At 37.9% G+C, this 22162-nt stretch overlaps 2 protein-coding genes across 3 annotated transcripts; both read left to right on the top strand.

The window, feature by feature from the left end:
* The first annotated feature begins 2174 nt into the window (after positions 1–2174).
* On the top strand, positions 2175–3680 carry LOC132187986 (uncharacterized). Its single transcript, XM_059602408.1, has 3 exons — positions 2175–2603; positions 2829–2968; positions 3206–3680. The coding sequence occupies exons 1-3, from the start codon at positions 2175–2177 to the stop codon at positions 3678–3680; spliced, it is 1044 nt and encodes a 347-aa protein (XP_059458391.1).
* A 1427-nt stretch (positions 3681–5107) lies between these two features.
* Positions 5108–21833, top strand: LOC132187439 (uncharacterized). 2 transcript variants are annotated; one of them, XM_059601749.1, is made up of 10 exons: positions 5108–5466; positions 7196–7321; positions 7825–7912; positions 14233–14318; positions 14394–14609; positions 19052–19236; positions 20748–20906; positions 21005–21085; positions 21167–21221; positions 21440–21833. In XM_059601749.1, the coding sequence occupies exons 1-10, from the start codon at positions 5356–5358 to the stop codon at positions 21647–21649; spliced, it is 1317 nt and encodes a 438-aa protein (XP_059457732.1). In that variant the 5' UTR covers positions 5108–5355; the 3' UTR covers positions 21650–21833. The 2 variants fall into 2 exon arrangements, with proteins under 2 accessions (XP_059457732.1, XP_059457733.1); XM_059601750.1 differs by lacking the exon at positions 5108–5466 and adding an exon at positions 6961–7059.
* Positions 21834–22162: the final 329 nt, after the last annotated feature.

A 22162-nucleotide genomic window follows, 5' to 3' on the forward strand; every position in this document is an offset into this window, starting at 1 on the left:
CGTGCACTTGCGGGTAAAACACACAATTATTTGCCTATTAATTTAGGTAGGTAATTGTGAACAACAAAGATGCTTCTCCTTGCAAAATCAAAGACGCCGCTCTTTGATTAGTTACCTTAGTCTTCCACTACGTCAGTTGGTATCAGAGCAGGCTTTATCTTGATCATGACCAATCAGCGCAATGGTGACGAACCCCTTAACGATGCTGCTCGTGATAGGGAGGCTCCTTGGAGAGCCAAATTCCAAGAGTTCTAGCAAATCCAGCAAACAATGCAATAGGAGATACGACAGGAGATGCGCCAGATGCGAGAGATGATAGAGTGCATGCACATAGGTCCTAATCGTAATCACAGGGACAATGATACCCATGATGACGATGGGATTCGAGTGAGGCCTATTCCTCACCAACGACCTGCACCCATAAGCCGACCACCGGCCTATGATGATCTTAGTGACGATGAAGACTTCACTGAAGGAGTATTTGGACGAGACATTGGGGTAGATCGAAGGGGAGGATTACGTAGAGGAGTCGGTCGTGGCGGCACAGGCTTCAGAGGTTATGAGCGCGGTGGAGCTGGCCATATGGGGAATGTCTATGACGGCGTTGGCTACCGGGATGCTTATGGAGAGCAACCCAGACGTCAGGATTACGGTAGGGAGGAATCCCACAAATACCGAATGAAGATTGATCTCCCATCATTCAACGGGCATCTTCACATCAAAGATTTCTAAGATTGGGTGATGGAGGTAGAGAGGTTCTTTGATTACATGAATATTCGCGAGGATCACAAGGTGAAGTTAGTGGCATACAAGTTCAAGGGAGGAGCTTCTGCTTGGTGGGAAAAATTATTGATTTCCCGAGCCGGACAAGGGAAGGGACCTGTAACTTCATGGTTGAAGATGAAGTCACTCAAAGCACGGTTTTTACCACCGGACTTTGAGCAACGGCTATTCCAACAATACCAAGAGTGTCGACAAGGAGTTCGGACCATCCAGGCGTATGTTGATGATTTTTATCGCCTATCTACTCGGAATGATCTCATGGAGACAGAGGATCAACAAGTTGCAAGGTTTATTGGTGGACTGCGTGTGGCAATACAAGATAACGTTTCTATGCATCCTGTCTTTACTTTGAACGTGGCAGTTAGTTTGGCAACCTGAGCAGAGAAGCAACTGGAGAGGCCTAGAGCACCAACCTGGGAGCGAAACCCGAGCGATTCGACGAGATCAACACAGGGTCGGGGAAAACAACCACTAGTCCCGACAGTCACACCAAGTCAACCAGTGACTTCCACGGGAAAAGGAGCCAGTAGCAGTTCAAGCACCCCGAGACAACCAGCCAACAATCCATACGCATGGCCCGGTCTAGACAAGTGTTTCAAATGCAACCAACCGAGACATAGGTCACATCAATGTCCCCAGAGGCAGATGGTAAACTTGATCGAACCCGAGCTAGAGGAAGGGTCCGAGAATAGAGATATTGATACACCCGAGTATAAGGAAGAGGGGTTGGCTGACGCTAATGAGGGAATCTCACTTTCCCGATCGTTAGTAATTCAACGTTTACTCTTGACCCCGTGGCAAGAGGATCAATCTCAAAGGCACAAGATTTTTCGTACTCGCTGCACAGTCAACCAGAGGGTATGTGATATGATTATTGATAGTGGTAGCGGGGAGAACGTAGTGTCTAAGGAGATGGTTTCAAAGTTGGGTTTGAAAATTGAGAAGCACCCAGCTCCATATAAGATCGGATGGATCAAGCGGGGAACCGAGACACTAGTAACTGAGAGATGTCATTTCACATTTTCGATCGGTAATCATTACTCAAATTCTATTTTGTGTGATGTTGTGGAGATGGATGCATGCCCCTTAATCCTGGGAAGACCGTGGCAGTTTGACGTGGATGCCTAGCAGCAAGGAATAGGCAATGTCTATACTATCTTTTGAGATGGTCGGAAGATAACATTTCGACCCTTACAAGAAGTCGAAAATTCTACTCATTCCAAGGGAAAGTTGGTCATTCTATCCACTGGATCAGAATTTATAGATGAAGTTAAGGAGGCCCGAGACATCATAGCATTGGTGACCGAGGGAACCCCGGGCTCCGTCTCACAAGAAGTTCCCGAGATAATGCGACCGATGTTAGAAGAATTCCAAGACATCATCCTGAAGAGATGCCCGAAGGACTGCCGCCCATGAGAGATATCCAGCACTATATTGACTTAGTGCCAGGAGCAAGTCTCCCGAACTTGCCACATTATCGAATGAGCCCAAAGGAGAATGCTATTTTGCAAGTGCAGGTAGAGGGGTTAATTCAGAAGGGACACTTGCGAGAGAGTATGAGTTCATGCGCAGTACCGGCCCTACTTGTACCGAAGAAAGATGGGAGTTGGCGAATGAGCGTGGATAGCCGGGCAATAAACAAGATCACGGTCAAGTATCGATTTCCTATTCCCCGAATAGGTGACATGTTTGATATGCTATCTAGGGCTAAGATTTTTTCGAAGATTGACTTGAGGAGTGGATATCACCAAATCCGTATACGACTGGGAGATGAATGGAAAACTACGTTCAAGACTAAAGAGGGGCTTTATGAGTGGATGGTGATGCCTTTCGGCCTTTCGAATGCACCAAGCACTTTCATTCGACTCATGAATTAGGTACTGAAACCTTTTATCAGAAAATTTGTCGTTGTCTATTTCGATGATATTCTTATCTATAGTCGCAACCCGGTGGATCACATGGATCACGTGAGAAAAGTGTTGGAGGTCCTCCATGAAAATAAGTTGTTTATCAACTTAAAGAAGTGTAGTTTCATGATGTATCAGTTACTCTTCCTCGGATTTGTAGTCGGTGCCGATGGAATTCGAGTGGATGAAGAGAAGGTGAGAGCAATCCAAGAATGGCCCACGCCCAAGTCAGTGGGAGAAGTAAGAAGTTTCCATGGGCTAGCAACTTTCTATAGAAGGTTTGTTCGGAATTTCAGCAGTATTGTAGCACCGATCACCGAGTGTATGAAGAAAGGAAAATTCAATTAGGGTGATGAAGCCGAGCGAAATTTCTCAAGCATCAAAGAAAAGCTATGCACAGCACCTGTACTTGCCTTACTTGACTTTGACAAGTTGTTTGAAGTTGAATGTGATGCATCAATCGTCGGGATATGAGCTGTGTTATCTCAAGAAGGGAAGCCCATAGAATTTTTTAGTGAAAAGCTTGGAGAAGCAAGACAGAAGTGGTCAACATATGAGTTGGATCTTTATGCTGTCTTGAGAGCCCTCAAGGTGTGGGAGCATTACTTGATCCAACGAGAGTTTGTCCTCTATACCGACCATCAAGCATTAAAGTTCATCAATAGTCAAAAGAGTCTGAATCGGATGCATGCTCGGTGGGTTTCTTACATCCAACGGTTCACTTTTTCTCTCAAGCATAAGTCGGGAAAACTGAATCATGTAGTTGACGCATTAAGCCGCCGAGCTACCCTGCTGATCTCCATGAAAGCTGAAGTGACTGGATTCAAGTACCTAAAGGAGTTGTACGAGGAAGATGAAGATTTTGGTGAAACCTGGAAGCATGGCAAGGCGGGGCAACCAATTTTTGAGATACATATTCAGGAGGGGTATTTATTTCGTGGGAATCGGCTGTGCATTCCGAGGAGTTCCTTACGAGAACAAATAATCTGAGAATTACATGCTGGAGGTTTGGGCAGATGCATATAAATATAATTAGTCAGATGCATGTTAAATGACACATGTCATTTTTAGATGTTGATTTGTAAGAAGTTTTTTATAAATTAATTTGTAGGAAATTTCTATAATTTTTTAAAAGGGGCTAGCTAAACTAAAAAAAGTTGAATTTTCTAACCAAATTTTAAGCAAGGAATAACTAGTTAACATAGATTGCTAACACGATTTTGTATTACTGTGTAAGAACATGTACACGGTGTTCTCAAGTATTACTGTATAAGTAATGTTACACACACTCTTACTTTTTAACATTTATTTTTTTACATTTATATGTGACTTTAAAATCAACATTGGATTAAAATTTAATAAAGATCAATTTCAAATCCAATAATAATTTGATAAAAATATATATACCCCCTTCAAACTAGGGGTGAAAAGGCGGGCGGTTGCTAACCTAACCATACTAACCGTTAACGACTTTTGAATGCAGTATATATATATATATTATCGTATTACTATAGAAACGACATTGTTTTTTTTTTTTTTTTAATTTTTTCTTTTAAAAAGCGGTTAACGGTTATTAGAGTTACTAACCGCTAACCGCCAATCGCCTAGGCGGTTAGCGAAGGTGGTTAGTGAATTTTACTAATCGCCTTTTCACCCCAACTTTAAATTATCACTCAATTGTCAATGTTCATTTCAAATTACCAATTGTGTCAATGCCCCCCTAAGGTCAGCAAAAAGACAAAAATGACCTTAAAAAAAAAATTTCAATAAGATAAAAATATTCTTAGAAATTAGAAAAAAAGAGAAAAAAAAAACCCAAAAAAATTAAAAACTAACCTTATAAATTTATATTTCTTTTTAAAGTTATATATATAATTTTAAATTATGAAATAATATATATATTTAAAAAAATTTCCTTATAAATTGAGTTTTTTTCCGCTTTTTTTAATAATTTCTTTTTATAAAAAATTAAAAAACAATTTTTGTAAAACATATTCTTATAAATAGTTTTTTTTTTTTTTTTAATATAATGAAGGGTATTTTTTTTTAGGTGTGACATGAACATTTTGTTGGTACTTTAGAGGGACATTGACACAATTAGTAAAACATTGACAACTGAGTGATAATTTAAAAGAGTATGCGTACTTTTCCTTAATACTTTTAAAAGTCATTTATAAATATAAAAAATGAGAGTATTACAATTGACTGTCCATGCTAATTTGGCCATGCTCTAAATATTAGAGATGGTAACAAATTTTTATTATATCTTTTAACTTTTTTTTTACTTTAAAAATAATCAAAATACTTTTTTTTTTTGAGAAAAACTTTAAAATTAATGCATTTTCTAAAAAGCTGATTTTGACTTTAAAAATCTCCTTCCCTACGTAATCTCTCAAACATACTCGAAGTAACTTCTGCAGAGAAATTGACCGACGAGAGTGAGGGAAGTAACCAATAGCAAGTTACAACCATCCGCACCGTATTACAACTTCCAGGCCTAGCGATCCATTGCCCCCAAAGCTCCACGCAGGCGTGCTTCAAACCTTGAAGCTTTTATGAAATCCCTCCCATCTCCACCTTCGTCCAAATTTTTCTAGACCGAGAAAATTGGGAGAGTTGAAGAGAAAGAGAGAACATTTTCGAGAGAGAGAGAGAGAGAGAGAGGATGTCTCTAACGTGTGTGAAAATGTCGGAAGATGTGTGGTTAACATGTCTGACGCACGCATTGTCCACAGAGACTGAAGAGATCATGGGGCTTCTTCTCGGTGATATTGAGGTTCACTCTTTGTTGCCCATTTCCAATTTGTAATGTTCTTTTATGCCCATTTCCAATTTGTAATGTTCTTTTATTTATTTTTTCTGTTGAGAGTTAATATTGCTTTGTGGGTTTGGGGTTTGTACCGGGAGTGGAGCTGAAATAGTTGGGTATTTGTGGGATTTGGGTTGTCTTCTGAAATGGGTTTTATGAAATTGTATTCTCGTTCTTTTCTCAGCGGATTAGTGTTGAATTGGACTGTTGGGAATTGGTATTCTTTAAAAATAATGAGTCGGGTTCTTTAATATTTATATTCTTTTTCTTGAACTTCTTGTAGATGGGTGTTTTCTGAATTTAGGAGAGAAATGTGGGTTTGTTATTATTAAGTCGGAAAAACAGCAATTCCTTTTCATGTAGAACAAAAAACAGAACAATTTTGCACATTACTGTAAATGGAGAGGAAAGAAATTTGGATTATTCTCCCAACTCTGGCTTAAAATTCTGCCAATTCCTTCCACCCCCACCCCCCCAGATACATACATACTTTTCTTCTTTTCTTGTTTATTATTACTACATGCTGCTTTTATGAATCTGGACATGAAAATTGTGGTTTTGGAACTTCGGCTGTAAGTAGAAACTATGTGCTGACCCAAAATTTTAAATTTTGGGACTGGCATAGAGTTGGTTTTAATACTTTATTTAAATTAGACTGCTTGACCTGCTATGTGAATGATTTTTTTTTTTTTTTTTTTAATCAGGTTTTCGGTTGGTTATTTTCTATTGCTTTTTGGATTAAAAAATGTTATCTGAAGTCTTTAACGAAATGGGAATCATTTCTAAAATCTCTATATAGATCTTTCTCCATAGTAGGAGGACAACATTATATATAAAGGAAGGTGAATGCAGCGTCCTGCTAAATCTTGGCTAACCAATCGATGTATTGGCTTACTTTTCTATACTTATGCTATATGCATAATGTGCTTTCTCCACATTTGAAGAACTTGGGACCTGTGATTGGGAATAAAATAGAATACTTATTTGTCTTCAGGTTAGTCAAATAAGAGATCCAATGCATTTTTCAATTCCAATTCTATATTTAGATTCCAAATTCCTGTAGCTCATTGATTATGAGCATGTTTTGGGACTTACATATCTTTCAGACCAGTGGGGTGGGATCCTAGGTTTTGTGTACACTGTGCAATCCATTCCATTGTGGGTTATCCTGTGGTGCCATCTTGTCTTGCCAGACTTAGGCTTGCACTGTCAGTTTGATCTCAAGATTCTAGATATCAGTCTCTAGTGATTACATGCCTCACCTGTTAGATTTGTTATTGCATGGTATGCCCCAAGTTTGGAGAAAATCATTAGTGGACCTTCCCCAGTGCTTGGGCCTGATAACTTGGATGGATCCCCAACTATTTGATTTTTGGTCTTGAAATATGCCAGACACAGGTTTCCCGCTGCAATTCAATCAACCAAGAGTTTCTCTTGAATTTCGTGTCGGGTACAGTGTCTGTGTTCAAATATGAGACTTTTTTCCATTGAAGAACGTATGGCACTTGGTTGATGGATCTGGTTCTTTGAAATTTTTATTTGGCAGGAAGTGAGACTCTTGTAAGTTAGAGATTTATTTCTTGTGAAATGCTTTTGTTAAGCTGTGTTTTGCTTTCATTCCTTTTGTTTCTTTATCAAGCTTCATTTTGTGTTTTTATGTGTATGATAGTGTTAATTCTGATGCTTGGAATTTCAGTACTCAAAGAATGGGAGTGTAACTGCACTAATTTGGGGAGCATCACCTCAAACTCGATCAGATCGGCGAAAGGACCGTGTGGAGACTAATCCTGAACAATTGGCTGCTGCATCAGCTCAGGCTGAGATATCCTTAGTTCTTCTTCATGTGCTTAATCTACCCACTTGGAATTATTTATTTCTTTATCCATGACATATATACTCAGCGGTTTTCAAAATCGATCTTGATCAATGAAACTACTGTTGCTTTTTGCATGATAATGATATTTTAGACAACTTTAGTGTGGTTGTATCTCTTGTATACATTTTGTGTACGAGGGTTGTGCAAGTTTTTTTTCTTCAATAAATTATTATTTATCAAGAATATGATAATGTTATTATGACATTAAATTAATGATATATAATTTTCAGAAATGTCTTCTTTAAAAGGAAAATGGCATTGTATTTCACCAACTCAGCTTAGCTTCTGTTCTTTAGTTATTTTTTCTTTAGCAAATCAAAATTTCATGGTCAATCAAACAAATGTGCTTTGCTAAAGAATGTAGAGCTTTTTTAGAAGATAGGTTCAATGTATGCTAAGGAAGTGTCCTTCATATTTCACATGATGTTGAGCAATTAACTTTAGAACACAGAATGACCACATTGACCGGAAGAACAACAAGAGTAATTGGGTGGTATCATTCACATCCTCATATTACAGTTCTTCCTTCCCATGTTGGTAAGTGTTGATTATCTACTACTGTTTTCTTTAGTTTATTTTCTTTTAGATGTTTCAATCTGGTTGCATCTGATGTGAATCTTTTTTTGATGTTTGAAATTTGTTTTACCAATTGATAAAAGATAATTTCTTTTAGGTCTTTATTCTTGCATGTCCTTTTTAATTTAATTGATTTTTTTTTTCATTCTTTCAGTGCTTTATTCTAACATGTCCTTTCCATATTTTTCCCATTATTATTCCTGACCTCATAATTTCTTACATTAACATGATAGCCTTCTTTTTTCCTGTGTTTTCTTTTGTTCCATCCTATTTTTGTTCATTCATATTCCTTTTAATTGTAAAACTATGAAATATGCTAGAGATATTTGTGAGCAATTATTTTCCTATTATTTATATGCCAAAGATACTTACGAGCAATTATTTCTATTATTAATATTGAAATATCTGTAAACATTGATGAACATTGGTCACATGGCCACATTGGGTATTGGCAACCTACATGGTGAGTGGCTACATAACACTTAAGTTTGCAGATATACAAAAAATGCAAAGTGATGTATATCTATTTTTGTACAGAAATAATTAAAACAACACTATATAGTTGGACTTCTGAGGTCTTCTAAAATGCTAGCCCTTGAGGTTCTCTAAAATGCTAGCCCATGCATCGAGATCATTGATTCCTCAATGATCTTCTTGTCAGTTGTTTTCCCAATCAAAAGGTAGATGTTGTATGGCTAATTAACTAGGAGTGCTTTTTCACAAGGTTGTTAGTAATCCTCTCTTCCTAGTCCTTTGACTGCTAAAAACAATAAAACATAAATGGTAAAACAAATAAGTTATTGAATGAAAAATAAAAAAAATCAAGTTATGACTAGTCAAATGCCCAAACAGCCATCAAGAAACCTATCAGTGAACAAATCCATATGTTTGTACATTGGTGCCAACACAACCATCAATGAACCTAAAAAGAAACAAATTAGTAAATGGGCCTAGCAATGAACTTGAGTGCAAGTACCTAAGGAAAAAATAGAAGCATTCTACAGCCCCATTATCAAACCTACTATCAACACATCATTGAACCTAAAAGAAGAGGCAAAGAAACTCATTCACCTATTAATAAATCTGAGAGCCATTTGCTTGGGTGCATCTTAAACACATGTTTGGCTAAAGCAACTGCGATATAGAGATATGGACTCATAACTAAATGCTAGGGAATGCATACTTATTGTCTTCTAGACTCAATGAGAATGTTTTATCAAAAGGAAGGGAAAAGTGGGGAAGGGGGTGGGGTTATTTTAGGGAAGACGTTATGATGCAAGAGAATCAACAGCTGATTTGTTAGATTATTAATGGCATTGGAATATCTTTACAGAGAAGATTAACACAAGAATGACAAGAATCGGGCTGCTACTGTTACGCTATCAGGACAATCGTAGTTCTTCGGGATCACATTACCTCAAATTGGATCTGATATACAATAAAGAAGCTAATTGTCAGGATAACTAATCCAAAAATTCTGAAGAGGTCCAATGTATTTATGCTTGATGAAGTGTTTTCATCGCTATAACTTTGGTTTTTTCTTTCTTTTTTTTTTTTTAAAAAAATTATTTTGCACACTAACATTGTCTTGAAAAGTTTTTGTTGTTTTCAACATTTTCAAAATCCTCATTGATTAGCTATCTGTAGTATTATGCTCCAGGAACAAAAACATTTATTCTACAGGCAGGAGTCCAAAGTTATTTTTTTAGAGAAAAGTATAGCATAAAAACCAATAAAAACAAACTCAAACTCAGATGAAAAACAAAAGTTTAGAGTTTAGAGAACTTAGTCCCAGAAGGCATATATAACACGGTAACAAATATATCAAAAGAGGCAATAGAAGCACCAACAAAAAACTAACACTAATAAAAAGATATACGCCAGATATCAGAGTGCAATGCAAATGAGACAAAGACAAACTTAGATCAAAGAATGGAACATATGCTTAGGAACTCTATGTTTGACAAGCAAAGGTTCAACCTTTTAGATTTTAAAAGATTATGGTGGTTGGAGAGGCACTCACATGGACAAGATTGCTGCCAATGTTGCAGGATAGCTCGATCAATTGTAGAAAATGGCGGATAAGCAATGACTATGTGATTGCTTCTTTGGGTGCTTTGGTAAGGATAGAAGAAGATTTGGGCATTTAGGCTTTTATTTAACATTGGGAATAAGTATAAGGTATGGGAAATGATATTCTCCATGAGATGAATAACTGTGTTCCATAAAAGTGTCAATTTGAAGCTTATGTGAAGTAGTTTTTTAGCTTTTGCGGGTTCCCAAAAGTTATATTTGAATGACAGTAAAATGAATAAAAATGTGCATAAGGTGTTTATCATGTCTGAAATCTATTTACATGGCTCCCAACCATAGGGCAAAACGGGCTTTCCAACTATTGGTGGTAGTTGCCTTGGTTTCTAGTTCATTTCCTTTAGTAGTAGAATCTGACATGATCTTTGGTGTAGAGATACGATCCTTAAGGAAGCCTTTCCAGTTTTATTTGGTATTGTTTGCGCAAAAGATACTTATGTCCTTTTATAGTATCATGCGTTGTCATGATAGTTTCTATTTCCCTTAGAAGCGTGTTTGGCGAACTAAGGTTCTGTTGAGGGTGGCCTTTTTTGGTTGGTCGGCGGCCCTAGGAAAGATCTTTACTATGTACAATCTTCGAAAGTGCCGTGTCATTTTGGTTGATTGGTGTTGTATGTGTAAAAGGAATGGGGAATCTGTGGTCCATCTCTTGCTTTATTGTGAGTTGCTTGGGCCATTTGGAATATTTTTTTTTGTCAATTGATTTAGGTTGTCTTGGGTTATGCCTAAATGAATAGTTGATTTGTATGCTGCTTGGTGGGCTGGTGGCCGCACTAAGAGTGCTGCTTTGTGGAAGACGGTGCCTTTGCGCCTTTTGTGATGTCTTGGAGGGAAATGAATGATAGAAGTTTTGAGGATCACGAGAGGACTTTAAAGGGGATTAAGTCCTTATTTTTCAACACATTGTATCTTTGAACAACTGTTTTTGTTTCTCCTTTGGTGATTAGTTATCATAATTTTCTTGTTCTTTTTGTAGTTAGGTGGCTTCTCTTGTATAATTCCTGTGTACTTAGGAACACCTTTCATTTTTTACTTATCAAAAAGAAAGGAGACATAGGGTTCAAAAATTTAAGAAGTGTAAATATGGAACATGGATCACCAGTTGGCTTTTGCATTACCTTAGGTTTTGTCTTAGATGAGTACTTATGCCTATTGTAGGCATGTTGAACTACCACCTAGGATAGAACCTAGAATCTAGCATGCTCTTGATACCTCTGCATATATTTAACTACTAGGCTAGAGGAGGGGTGTCATATAGTAATGGAATTTTTTGACTTTGTTCTGGCTATCACTTTTTCATTTCTTTACCCCAGTATTCTAGTATAATTTAGATTTCTTCATGTTATTTACTATTTCTAGTGAAATGTACGACATTATTTTAACAATCTTTATTAATGAATAGTTATATAACAAAAATGTGCATTAAGGAGAAGTATTGAAGTACTGCGCTTTTAGAATAGTAAACGACTTAAGAATTAGAATATACTAGAATATTACAAAGAAGGCAAAGCCCTGGCATGAAGCATATGTACTCTGATAGAAAAGTGAAAAGAGATATTAATAACTTTTTTTTTTTTTTTTTTTGTTTAGAAGTAATCGCAAGTATTATTAAATAGTGCAAAGGCGCAACTCAGGTACACAAAATGTATGCAAAAGAACCACCTAATTAAAAGAACAAAAAGATTAATATATATATATATATATATATTAAGATAAATATTTTTTTTTGATAAGTAAAAGTTATTGTATTAAAAGCGCAAGGGGCGCAACCCATGTACACAGGAAGTATACAAAAGAGCCCACTACATGAGCTTTAAATTGAAAAGGACGCACATAGATCTAAAAATTCCGTAAGCGTTGAAGCTTTCGAAGAAGACCCCAATACCATCCAAGAGAAGAGTGTTTGTAGCACCCTTTGCTTCGATAGTGCCCATTTCACGATCCTCAAAGCTTCGCGCATTCCTTTCTCTCCATAAGGACCACATTATACACAAAGGAGCCATCCTCCAAATGTGCATGGCTGACTGCTTTCCCCTTTGCCCTCTCCAACTTCCCAAGCATTCCTTCAAACTCCCCGGCATCACCCACATTATACTAAATAGCTGGAGGATCGTGTTCCATACCTCTATAGCAACTTCACAATGCACTAAAAGGTGATCAATAGATTCGCCACTCTTCTTGCATATACAACACCATTCCGTCACAATGATGTTCTTCTTTCGTAAGTTGTCTAATGTTAAAATTTTCCCCATAACCGCCGTCCATACGAAAAAAGCCATCCTCGGAGGAGCTTTACTTTTCCAAATTAATGTAAGCCTCACCCTAGAATGTGGTTGAAGAGAGGTATTGGCACAATATCAGCCTAGAAGCTTGGTGTTCCAGCATTAGTTGGTTGTATAAGTCAACAGGAAACAACTATAAATAGTGATGACATAAAGAATAAGCTGAAAGACAAGCACCTGATATCCAATATGCTTTTATTAGTGGAGAGTAGGTGCTCTAATTGTTTTTTCCTTTTATTTTTTTTGATAGGTAATATCAATTTATAAAAAGCGCAAAGCGCACAACCCATGTACACATGAAGTATACAAAAGAGCCCACATATACCAGCTTTTAAGCTGAAAATGAAGCACATAACTGTAAGAATTCCGCAAGCGTTGAAACTTGCGATGAATGCCACAATACTCTCAAGGAGAAAAGTGTTTAGAGCACCCTTTTCTTCAACTCTATGAGTCCAAGTTCACAATCCTCAAAATTCCGTGCACTCCTTTCTCTCCATATGCACCACATTACACACAAATGAGCCATTCTCCAGATTTGCAGAACTGTACGATTACCCCTCTGTCTTCTCCAACTTCTCAAATATTCCTTCATCCTACCCGGCATCACCCACATAACACCAAACAGCTGAAAAACCATGTTCCATAGCTATATAGCAACTCCACAATGCAAGAATAAATGATCAATAGATTCACCACTATTCTTGCACAAACAACACCACACCGTCACTATAATGTTCTTCCTACGTAAATTGTCCAATGTTAATATTTTCCCCAGCACCACCGTCCACACGAAAAAAGCCACTCTCGGAGGAGCTTTACTCTTCCAAATAATCTTCCAAAGGCCAACCACCGGTGCCGAATTAACCCTTACCTGATAGTATGACTTCACCTCAAAATTCTCTCTTCAAAGGAATCCAACAAATTTTATCCACCCCACCATGCCTAACCTGTTGGGAATACATCAATCTAAAAAATCGCGAAACCTCGTTCAATTCGCAATCATGAACATGTCGAATAAACATTACATTCCAATGAATAGCACCATTTACTATATCCATATTCTCCTCCACCCATGCCTCCTTTGCACATGCTATATTGAACAAGGCGGGAAACGAAGTCTTCAATGGTAACTCTCTACTCCACACATCCTGCCAAAATAATACTCTAGAACTGTTTCCTACCTCAAACCGCACATGCTGCTTAAAATTATCCCACCCCCTTCGAATACATTTCCACACTCCCACCCCATAAGGTCCCCCTACATCCTTGTAGCACCAACCACCCCTCATTGTATCATATTTAACCTCCACTAATTTCCTCCACCAAGCATCTCCCTCATTGGCAAACCTCCACAACTATTTACCTAACAAAGCTCGATTGAACTGAATCAAATTCCTTACCCCTAATCCCCCCGCCTCCATTGCCATGCAAACCTTGGACTAGTTTACCAAATGAAACTTGAATTCGTCACCTACACCTCCCCACAAGAAAATTTGGGAGGTGTAGGTGACGAATTCTTTCCTTTGCAGCATTAGCCTCCCAAATTTTCTTAATGAAGACCGCCTTCATCTGTAACTTTTCATATAACCATCTTTCTGCTTCACTATTTGTTGAGCTATACGTGAACCATCACACCTACACTCAATACATACTAACCAAACAAGATTGCACTCTCCCATCATATAAGGATGAGTGACACCATTTGTCTCTAATATCTATGGTTGCTTACAATTATGATGAACTATGATTAATGATAACTTGAATTTTGAATATATTAAAACTCTTTTTCTGACTTTTTCATTTATTCCAGTGTATCGGTTAGATGTAGAATTTCTTTTTGTTAGACATGCTATTGTTAGGGGTTGTCACTGGAAATTTATTACAAGTTCTGCTTCCTAATTTTTGCAGATGTGCGGACTCAGGCAATGTATCAACTTCTAGATTCTGGGTTTATTGGGTTAATATTTTCCTGTTTTAGTGAAGATGTAAACAAGGTACATGTTGAATGCATCGTATTCAGGAAGTAGCCTTGTAAATTTGCTCATTTTTCATTCTTGGGGTAATTGTAGGTTGGGAGAATCCAAGTCATTGCTTTCCAGTCCTCAGATGGGAAGCAGAGTCATTTGTCAAGACCTATATCTCTGTCCCCTGTAAATAGAAGTTCTATTATAGATGTTGAATCATCTTTAAGTTCCTCAGAAAATGCGTCAGTAAGATCTGGCTCTGCAAGGGTGGAGAGCCCGGAACAAGACACTGGAGATTCAAAAGTTGCTGGAGCTAATAAGGTATAAATATCTTTTAATCAAACTTGAAATTTGAAATATTTCTTTATCTGGCTGGTGAATCTCTAAGTATGACAGAAAGTTTGGGAAAACAAGAGATATTTAAGATGATGGAGGATTTTTAGATTTGCTTCATCCTTACATTGTGCTGCAGTGGATGAGAATTTGGAGAAAAAGGGGGTTATTGGTTATAGTTTATTCTTTTTGTGCGACTATTTTTCAGTTGTTTATTGTGTAGATAAGCTGTGGTTTCCTGAATCTCTTATAAGTTTAATTCTATTAATTTTAAGTTTTAAACTGGGTTTTATGCCATTGCACAGAAACCCTAGTGCCTATTTGCTAGTTCTTATTGTTCATATGTTATGATATGAATATGCCACACTAATTTTTTTGAATGGGCAAAGAGCAAAATTCTGGCTTGACTATGCTAACTCCTTCCTTCCCTCTCTGAGGATAAAGAGTTAGAAAGGTAAAGGCCTTCCCTCTATTCCTTCCCGGTAAGTAAGTCAATCCTTCCTTTGCGCCCTGTCCTTAAGGCAAATCCTGTTTTAATGCAAAATAAGGGGTTTCCAGTAATTCCTAATGCTATATCTCATGCCTTCAGTTATCCAATACTGGTGTTTAGCAGCAATTTTTAGTTTTGAGTAGGTCAATTTATAAGGTTACCTGATGGACAAGAGAGCTCGGGTACTTCTTGCATAAGAAGATAAAGAATGTGTTCGTCAAAAGGCAGACATGCGCATGTTCTCATGAGTAAATTTTGGAAAATTATCAAGTTACAATTTCTTCATGTGGTTTTTGGTACCATATCGAGGCTACCATAAACTGGAACAAAGAACTGTTGGTAATCTGTTCGGCTTCTAGCTCAAGCTCAATCTCAGTCTCTAAGTTCCTAAATATATGCCTTTTAATGTCTCGAAACCTTCTCCCTGTAGGTCATTGTTCTCTTCTTATGGGCCAGAGTGAATGCCTTTTGTCTAACTAATGCAGCAAGGGAAAAATGAGCAAAATGTGGAAGGGGCTTCTTCTAGCTTGTTCTTCAGCCAATAGCAACTTCAGTAGATCGTGGTCATTCGTCTGAAATTCTCCACCTTGCCCGAGGATTGACACCATAAAGGTCTTGCCCCGTCCCTACCCCAATAGGATATGTGATAGCCTTATCAGTTGAGTGATTCCATCCCTGGGGGACCCTACCCTCCATTGATAGCTGATTCCCCCAAGAATCGATACATTTACCCTTGGGTAGAGTAGCCCGCATCTCTATTGGTACTACCAGCGGAGGTCATCTTCTGCAACTGACCACTTTAATACGATCTTCTTAAATTGGGTTATCCTGTTTGCAGTCATGGGTTAGTTTGGTTTCTCAAACACTTTCATTGATCTCATAAAAAACACTTTTCTTTATTGGTCAATGGATCATCTTATGCTGTCTTCAAAAGCCGATGCGCTAGCTTGTAATCGCAAGAGAATCATTGGTTGGTACAAAAGCATAGGTGGTGATGCAGTCAAGGATGAAATGGATGAAGAGAAAGAAGAAGCCACGGCCATAGAGGAAGAACAAGGAGAATAAATGAACGAGAAAACACTAGTGAATCAAGAAGAGAAGGAAAGGCTGAGCAAATAGCCAGAAATTGCCTTGAGAGATTTGATTTATTTGAGGTGGTTGCCTCATCCCCTCAATTGCTTCATTAGCGGGTGATCGATCTGTCGAATCCGACTCAATTTCCCCAACTTTCTGTTGGACCATTCATTGGATTGGTCTACCCGACGCCCTCTAGGGGTGGTGGAAGGATCAACCCTCTTGGGCAAGGGGGATGAACGGATAAAAAGGATGGTGCGTACTATCACATAGCTTTTTGTCTCATGACCCGACGGGTTCATGAGGGAGATCAACCGGAAATGATGACTTTACCTTTCATTCTTTTTATTCAATCCCAATCACCGAGTCATACCCAGCCTTTATGGACCCTTTGGACCTCCGATCAACGAGGTGATGATGCATGCGTGCACATGAACTTCTAAAATGTGGGGTCCAAGCCTAGTTGGCACTATGTAACTCAAGCCATCATAGGGCTATTGGTGACTCTGAGATATAGTAGACTTTAAGGAGATTTTGTCGAGATAAGTAGTTGCAAAAGTGTCCGCATTGTTCACAAAATTTTGGGTCTTCTTTTTCATCCCCGATTACTCATAATTTCCACAAGCACAAATCCCACTTTTGCCCAAAAATTCTTTCACAAAATAATCCATCTTTTTCAGGTTTATTAGTTTTGTAACCAGAATTAGAGTTCGACCACAGCTGCCCTCTTTTTGGGGGGATCAAGTTCCTTGCCCATTTTCAACCCCAATCTGTTTTCATTTGTTTTGGGTCTTACCAAACCTAGCCTAGCCTTCTTTAATCGCACTAAAGCAGAGCACCCAACTATGTTAAGGCCCCTTTAGGGTTAGGTTAGTCAATCCGGCCCGAGATGTGTTCGTTGACAAACCGGCCATAGGAATGGAGACCTTTCAATAGAGCTGACCAAGGATAGACTGGAATGGCAGGACCTAAACGAGCGCTTCGTTAGCTAGTTATCCTTTTTCTTAATGCTGCTTGGGCTGCCCCTCTATCATCGTATGAGGTACAGCTAGGAACCCTTGCTCAAGTGTGAGTCCAAAAGTTAAGGCAAGAAAGAGATTCTTAATCCCAGCTCCTGCCTTGCTTGCGCTTACTTTGGCTTGCATAGAGCTCACTAGTCTAATGTGTTGTGTTGTGTCCTTATCCTTTCTTATACCCAAGAAGTAACTAGTAGGCTGGGGGAGGACGCCCAAAGCACCAGTTGCACCTATCCAACTGGAAAAAAGAAATGCACTTGAGAGATATTCTTTGGGGAGTTTGCTTTGATAGGAATTGGATTGCCTGAATCATGAGTCTTATATACTGTGCTATGATCACCTCAAATTGATAAAAAATCCAGAGATATCTATTTCTCATTGTAAGTTTTCGAGTCCAACTGTGAAGGTTTGACTACTAACTAAACAATGCTCTATGACTAAACAAAGAGTCTCTACTCTTCCAGAGTATTTACTTCTAACACTTGGTCACGTGGGGGGCAGACCAACCCGCAAGAGGGACTGGCTTGAAGAATTGTTCGACTGCCGCTCCATTCTTGTTGCGAAGGAAAGCCATTCCGATCAATCTTGTGCAATCAAACTAGCAATTGTTTATTCGCAATGGCTTGAATGAATTCGACAAAGAATCCCTTTCTTGATAAGCCTTGAGGTTACAAATTGAAGATGAAATCTCGATGCATCATATGTGGAAAGTGGCCTATCAACTATCTCTAAAGGCTGAGGAAAAGCTAAAATGGAGGTACCGAAGGTCATAACTGAAGGTAACAGGGGATCAACCTCTACCATTGGGTGAGGAAAAAGACCCCCTTTCCCTTCCCTCAAGATATATGGCATGCTTTACTAATATAATAGAAAGTCAAGGCTCTGGGCAATGACTAGGATGGAGCCTTGACTTGAGCATTGTACAAGTGCTTGAAGGCTTCTTCGGGCCATGGCCACAACTAGTATATAAGGCAAGGTTTGGAAGCAAGCTACCAGCTCTTATTGGCTAGAACTAGGCTTGGCTTGGTTAGTAGTGCCGGTCCACTCTGTTTCACCCACCTGCCGGCCCATTAATTCTTCAGAGTGGGCTGGCAGGCCGGACGATGGCTCAACAGTCAATTCTTTTGATGTCCCATTTCTTAATCTACCATATCTGTGTACTCAATCACCTATTTTGCTTAAATTATGCAGGGAAGAAAAGTGCATCTAGCCTGAAAGTTACTGTTCCTCTTTTTGGTCAATTGGACCTGATTTTAATTAGAGTGACTATCTCTTTTCACCTTCCTCCCTATCACATATAAATAAAATCATAGCATAAATGATTCTAAAAATTTTTTTTTTTTTTTTCCTACTAGAGATTGCTTTTTTATCCAAACTATGTTCCACTTATGTGCATGTTGTCTAGGACAAAAAATTATACAAGTACATTTACTTTAAGTGCGAGCATATGAGATACATCTGGAAATGGCAAAATTTTTGGCTCCATTCTTAATCATTGTCACCTAGTTCAGTTTCTCAAGTCCCACCACATGAGATGTAAAAGAAGCCTTGCAACCTATTATATGTCGCACTTGGTATTGTTCATTGTAAGAATGTGATTGTTTTAATTGGACTATCTGATTTGAGTACTTTTAGCTCAAAATGCTTGTACGCCGTGGAAGAAACTGACTGAAATATATTGGAAAATAGTTTTTTGACTAGACTGATTTCATATACTGTCTGACCAGCCAGATGGGTGGTCTTGGTATGAAAAAGCTCAATCCCCCCCGCCCCATCCTGCACGGTATCTGTGCCTTATAGTTTTTATAATTGTCACTAAATACAACATGTGATTATGTATGATTGACTAGGGTGGTGGAAGATCCTCAGACTTGGGCGTTTTCTTTGCTAATGCCGATGCCAGCTATATAGGGAGGGAAAGGGTGGGAGGCAATCACCACACTGATAGCTCAGACAACGTCATTGTGGATATAGACCCCATGGATATGTCAGAAAGTATGCAAGAAGCAATGCACCGTTCAAATTTGGACATGAGGTATGCATGAATATGTACTTGATCACTTGGTATTCTTTTCACTTTTACTTCAAGTACTGGTGTAATCTGCTATCATCACAAGCAAGATAATGGTGCCATTTAATTCTGGCAGAATTTTCCTTTAAATTTGCTGAATTTTTATTTATTGTTATTTATTTATTTATTTATTTTTGTCTATTACAATATCCATCCATGTGACTTTGGATATTCAACCATGTCAGATGTGTAGCATATTTTTTCCAATCATCATTATATTGTGCTATTTCTCCTCATGGTACCTGTGGACCTAGAATTTTTAGACCTGTTTTAGCTTCACCAATTACACTGTGAATCATTGAGGTCCTATATTTTAGCTGTTTCAGGCCCTGAATTTCCTTCTATGAAAATTAAGTGTGTAGATGGTGGGAATCAGGCATCCTGGTGCATTATCCTTTGATTTAGCCTATAGATGAACTCCTGGTTTCTGCTGATCCATTCCCTCATAATGTTTTTTGAAAAATTAAAAAGAAATATCAGGACATAAACTAGCTGATGTAGCCAGCAGCTGCAATGGAAAATGATGCAAGAACTTTTGGTGTAAAAACAGTGTTCCAATGATGGAGAGATTTAGAGTGCAAATAAGTCTCTTTGTTCAGAAGTGTGAATATTAGAGATTACGGATCAGCTCCGTTGGATGTGATCACATTCTATAGACAATTTAATTACACGTCCTGTTTGCTGCAGTCAAAAGTTAAAAGAGACTAGCTGACCATATTAATTATAAAGCATTGAATAATATTAATAATAACAGTGATTAAACTTTATTGCATTACTACGTTACTCGTAGGAGTTATGAGAATACTGACAATGCCCCTAAAAATTTCACAAAAATGAAATGGCTGAAACACCCTAGATTTCAACGTACTTAGCTACGATGTTGATGATGCTCTTTGCAATTACTATTACAGTTACCCTTGGTGCTGGTCTTTATTTGTTGCTATTACTTGATTAATAGTTTTTCCTGTCATCTACTTGTAAGACAAATGCCTCTCTTCTTGTTTTCATGGATTATTCCTACTAACGAGCAAGATTTTAATGCGTATCATGCATTGAGGGGCAGTTGAGATGGCAAGTTGAACTTGGATCATTTTTAGGGCTTAGAAGATTTTGTTGTCATTTCCTTCTTTTCTTTTCTTTTTTTCTTTTTAAAATACACTTTCTGCTTTGCTGAAGCACAATGGTATTTCATGTAAGCGGGGCATTCTTCTCTGTCACTCTCTCCTTTTTCAAATTGTAGATTGGTGTGGTCTGGTTCTCTTCCAGGGTTTTTTTGACATTGTAACCCTTTTGGATTCTCTTGTAAGCTACTTTTGTTCTTGAGTTTTTCTATTTTATTTTTGAATTTTTTTTAACTCTTCTAAGAAAAAGTGTGTTTTATTTAATTTTCATTTGCTTTTTGTTAATTAAGGTCTTGTTCTATCTGGGGTTGTTAAAAGCACCTTAAATGTTGGATCGGTTTTGTTTTCTGGCAGTGGTGCAGAGTATATCAGGAAAGAAATTCCTCTTCATGTTTTGACAACGTCATCCCTTATTAAGCTTGATTCACCTTTAATGTCATTTGCGGACTTGCAGCGTGTGATATATGAGGAGGAGCGGGCCGCTTATAACCAAGCCATATTTCAAAATTTGAGGTGGTCAAATCATATGCTGCAACCAGTTATTATGACTGCTACTTTCTTCATGTTTTTATAGTGGTCTTGCTAATCATTAGCTATTCATTCTAATACAGGGATGAGAAAGTACATCCTCTTACTTTCATACATCACACCTCAACTTATCAGGCTTCCATGTGCAAGTTAATGGAATATTGGTTAGAATCAAATACATCCCTCCTTTTCAATTGTTTGTGCTTGGCTTTTGGTTTGTACTCACTTTTTGGAGTCTATTGCAGTTTAAGTCCTGCCATAAATGCACTCCAGGACCGCTTAAAAGAAAATGAAATTCGGGTATAGAACAAAACTAAAAATATATGCATTTTGTAGACAGGAAGGATGCTTTGTTGATATAGAATTTTGTCAATGTTGCTAGACATCTTGATTCCTTTTGTGCCCCAGGCCATGAGGAATCATGCTGATAGATCATTCTTCAATTTGCTTATTACATTAGTATCAATATTTTTCCTACTTGAAGTATGTGCAAGCTGACCCCGTTTTTGCTTAAGCAGTTAGCAACCCTGATCAATGAAGCCAAGGCTTTAGAGGCCGAGGCTCCTAAAGGAGGTGAATCAAGTTCAGGATCTCCTCGTCAAGTTCCATCGCATGGTGTTCGAGGAAACGCTTCCTTTGGCCACAGGGATCTGTATAGTTCAGCTGAACCCATGAGCATGAGGGGTGTTGCTGGTTCTGGAAGCCGGAGCAGAAAAGGGTCTCAGTGAAATAACAATTAGAGAGCCTCTTCCCAGTGCATGTTATAATGTAGTGTTCAAATTATATTATAAGATTTAGTTTTTTGCTAAAATGATTTGTGTATGGAATGTGGCATTTGATGTCACTCCAGAAATTTTCATTTGTCTTTTTCAGTTTCGCATTCTGGAGTGAAAAAAAAATGACATTTGGAAAGTAGTAGGATGCAAGCTATGTACAAAAAGAAGAAAAGTAGAATGCAAAATGCATCTGTACTGTATTGTTATATGCATATATAATGTTGAAAAAGTTGAACAGAAATTGCTCTCAGCATCATGGTTGTGATATTAATCCTGCAACTATTCTTGAATTATATATATATATATATATATATATATATATATAAGTTTTGATATACAATAATTGATGCCTGATGGTTGATGATGGTGCAATATTTAAATGTCTTGCAACTATGGGAATTTCGACTTCATGATTATAGAGAAAGGATTACCAAAAGTAAATGAATAATGTAGACTGTAATGCCT

This window comes from Corylus avellana, chromosome ca7, assembly GCF_901000735.1.
Source record: "Corylus avellana chromosome ca7, CavTom2PMs-1.0".
Taxonomy (NCBI): Eukaryota; Viridiplantae; Streptophyta; class Magnoliopsida; order Fagales; family Betulaceae; genus Corylus; species Corylus avellana.

What these genes read in the sequence shown, in the direction of transcription:
- LOC132187986 (XM_059602408.1), top strand. Translation starts at nt 2,175, where the DNA reads ATGCCCGAAGGACTGCCGCCCATGAGAGATATCCAGCACTATATTGAC. An exon ending in AGGGGCTTTATGAGTGGATG is followed by an intron (nt 2,604 to 2,828) that starts GTGATGCCTTTC and finishes ATGATGTATCAG; the next exon opens with TTACTCTTCCTCGGATTTGT. An exon ending in CTAGCAACTTTCTATAGAAG is followed by an intron (nt 2,969 to 3,205) that starts GTTTGTTCGGAA and finishes AGAATTTTTTAG; the next exon opens with TGAAAAGCTTGGAGAAGCAA.
- LOC132187439 (XM_059601749.1), top strand. Translation starts at nt 5,356, where the DNA reads ATGTCTCTAACGTGTGTGAAAATGTCGGAAGATGTGTGGTTAACATGT. An exon ending in CTGCATCAGCTCAGGCTGAG is followed by an intron (nt 7,322 to 7,824) that starts ATATCCTTAGTT and finishes ACTTTAGAACAC; the next exon opens with AGAATGACCACATTGACCGG. An exon ending in CGTTCAAATTTGGACATGAG is followed by an intron (nt 19,237 to 20,747) that starts GTATGCATGAAT and finishes GTTTTCTGGCAG; the next exon opens with TGGTGCAGAGTATATCAGGA.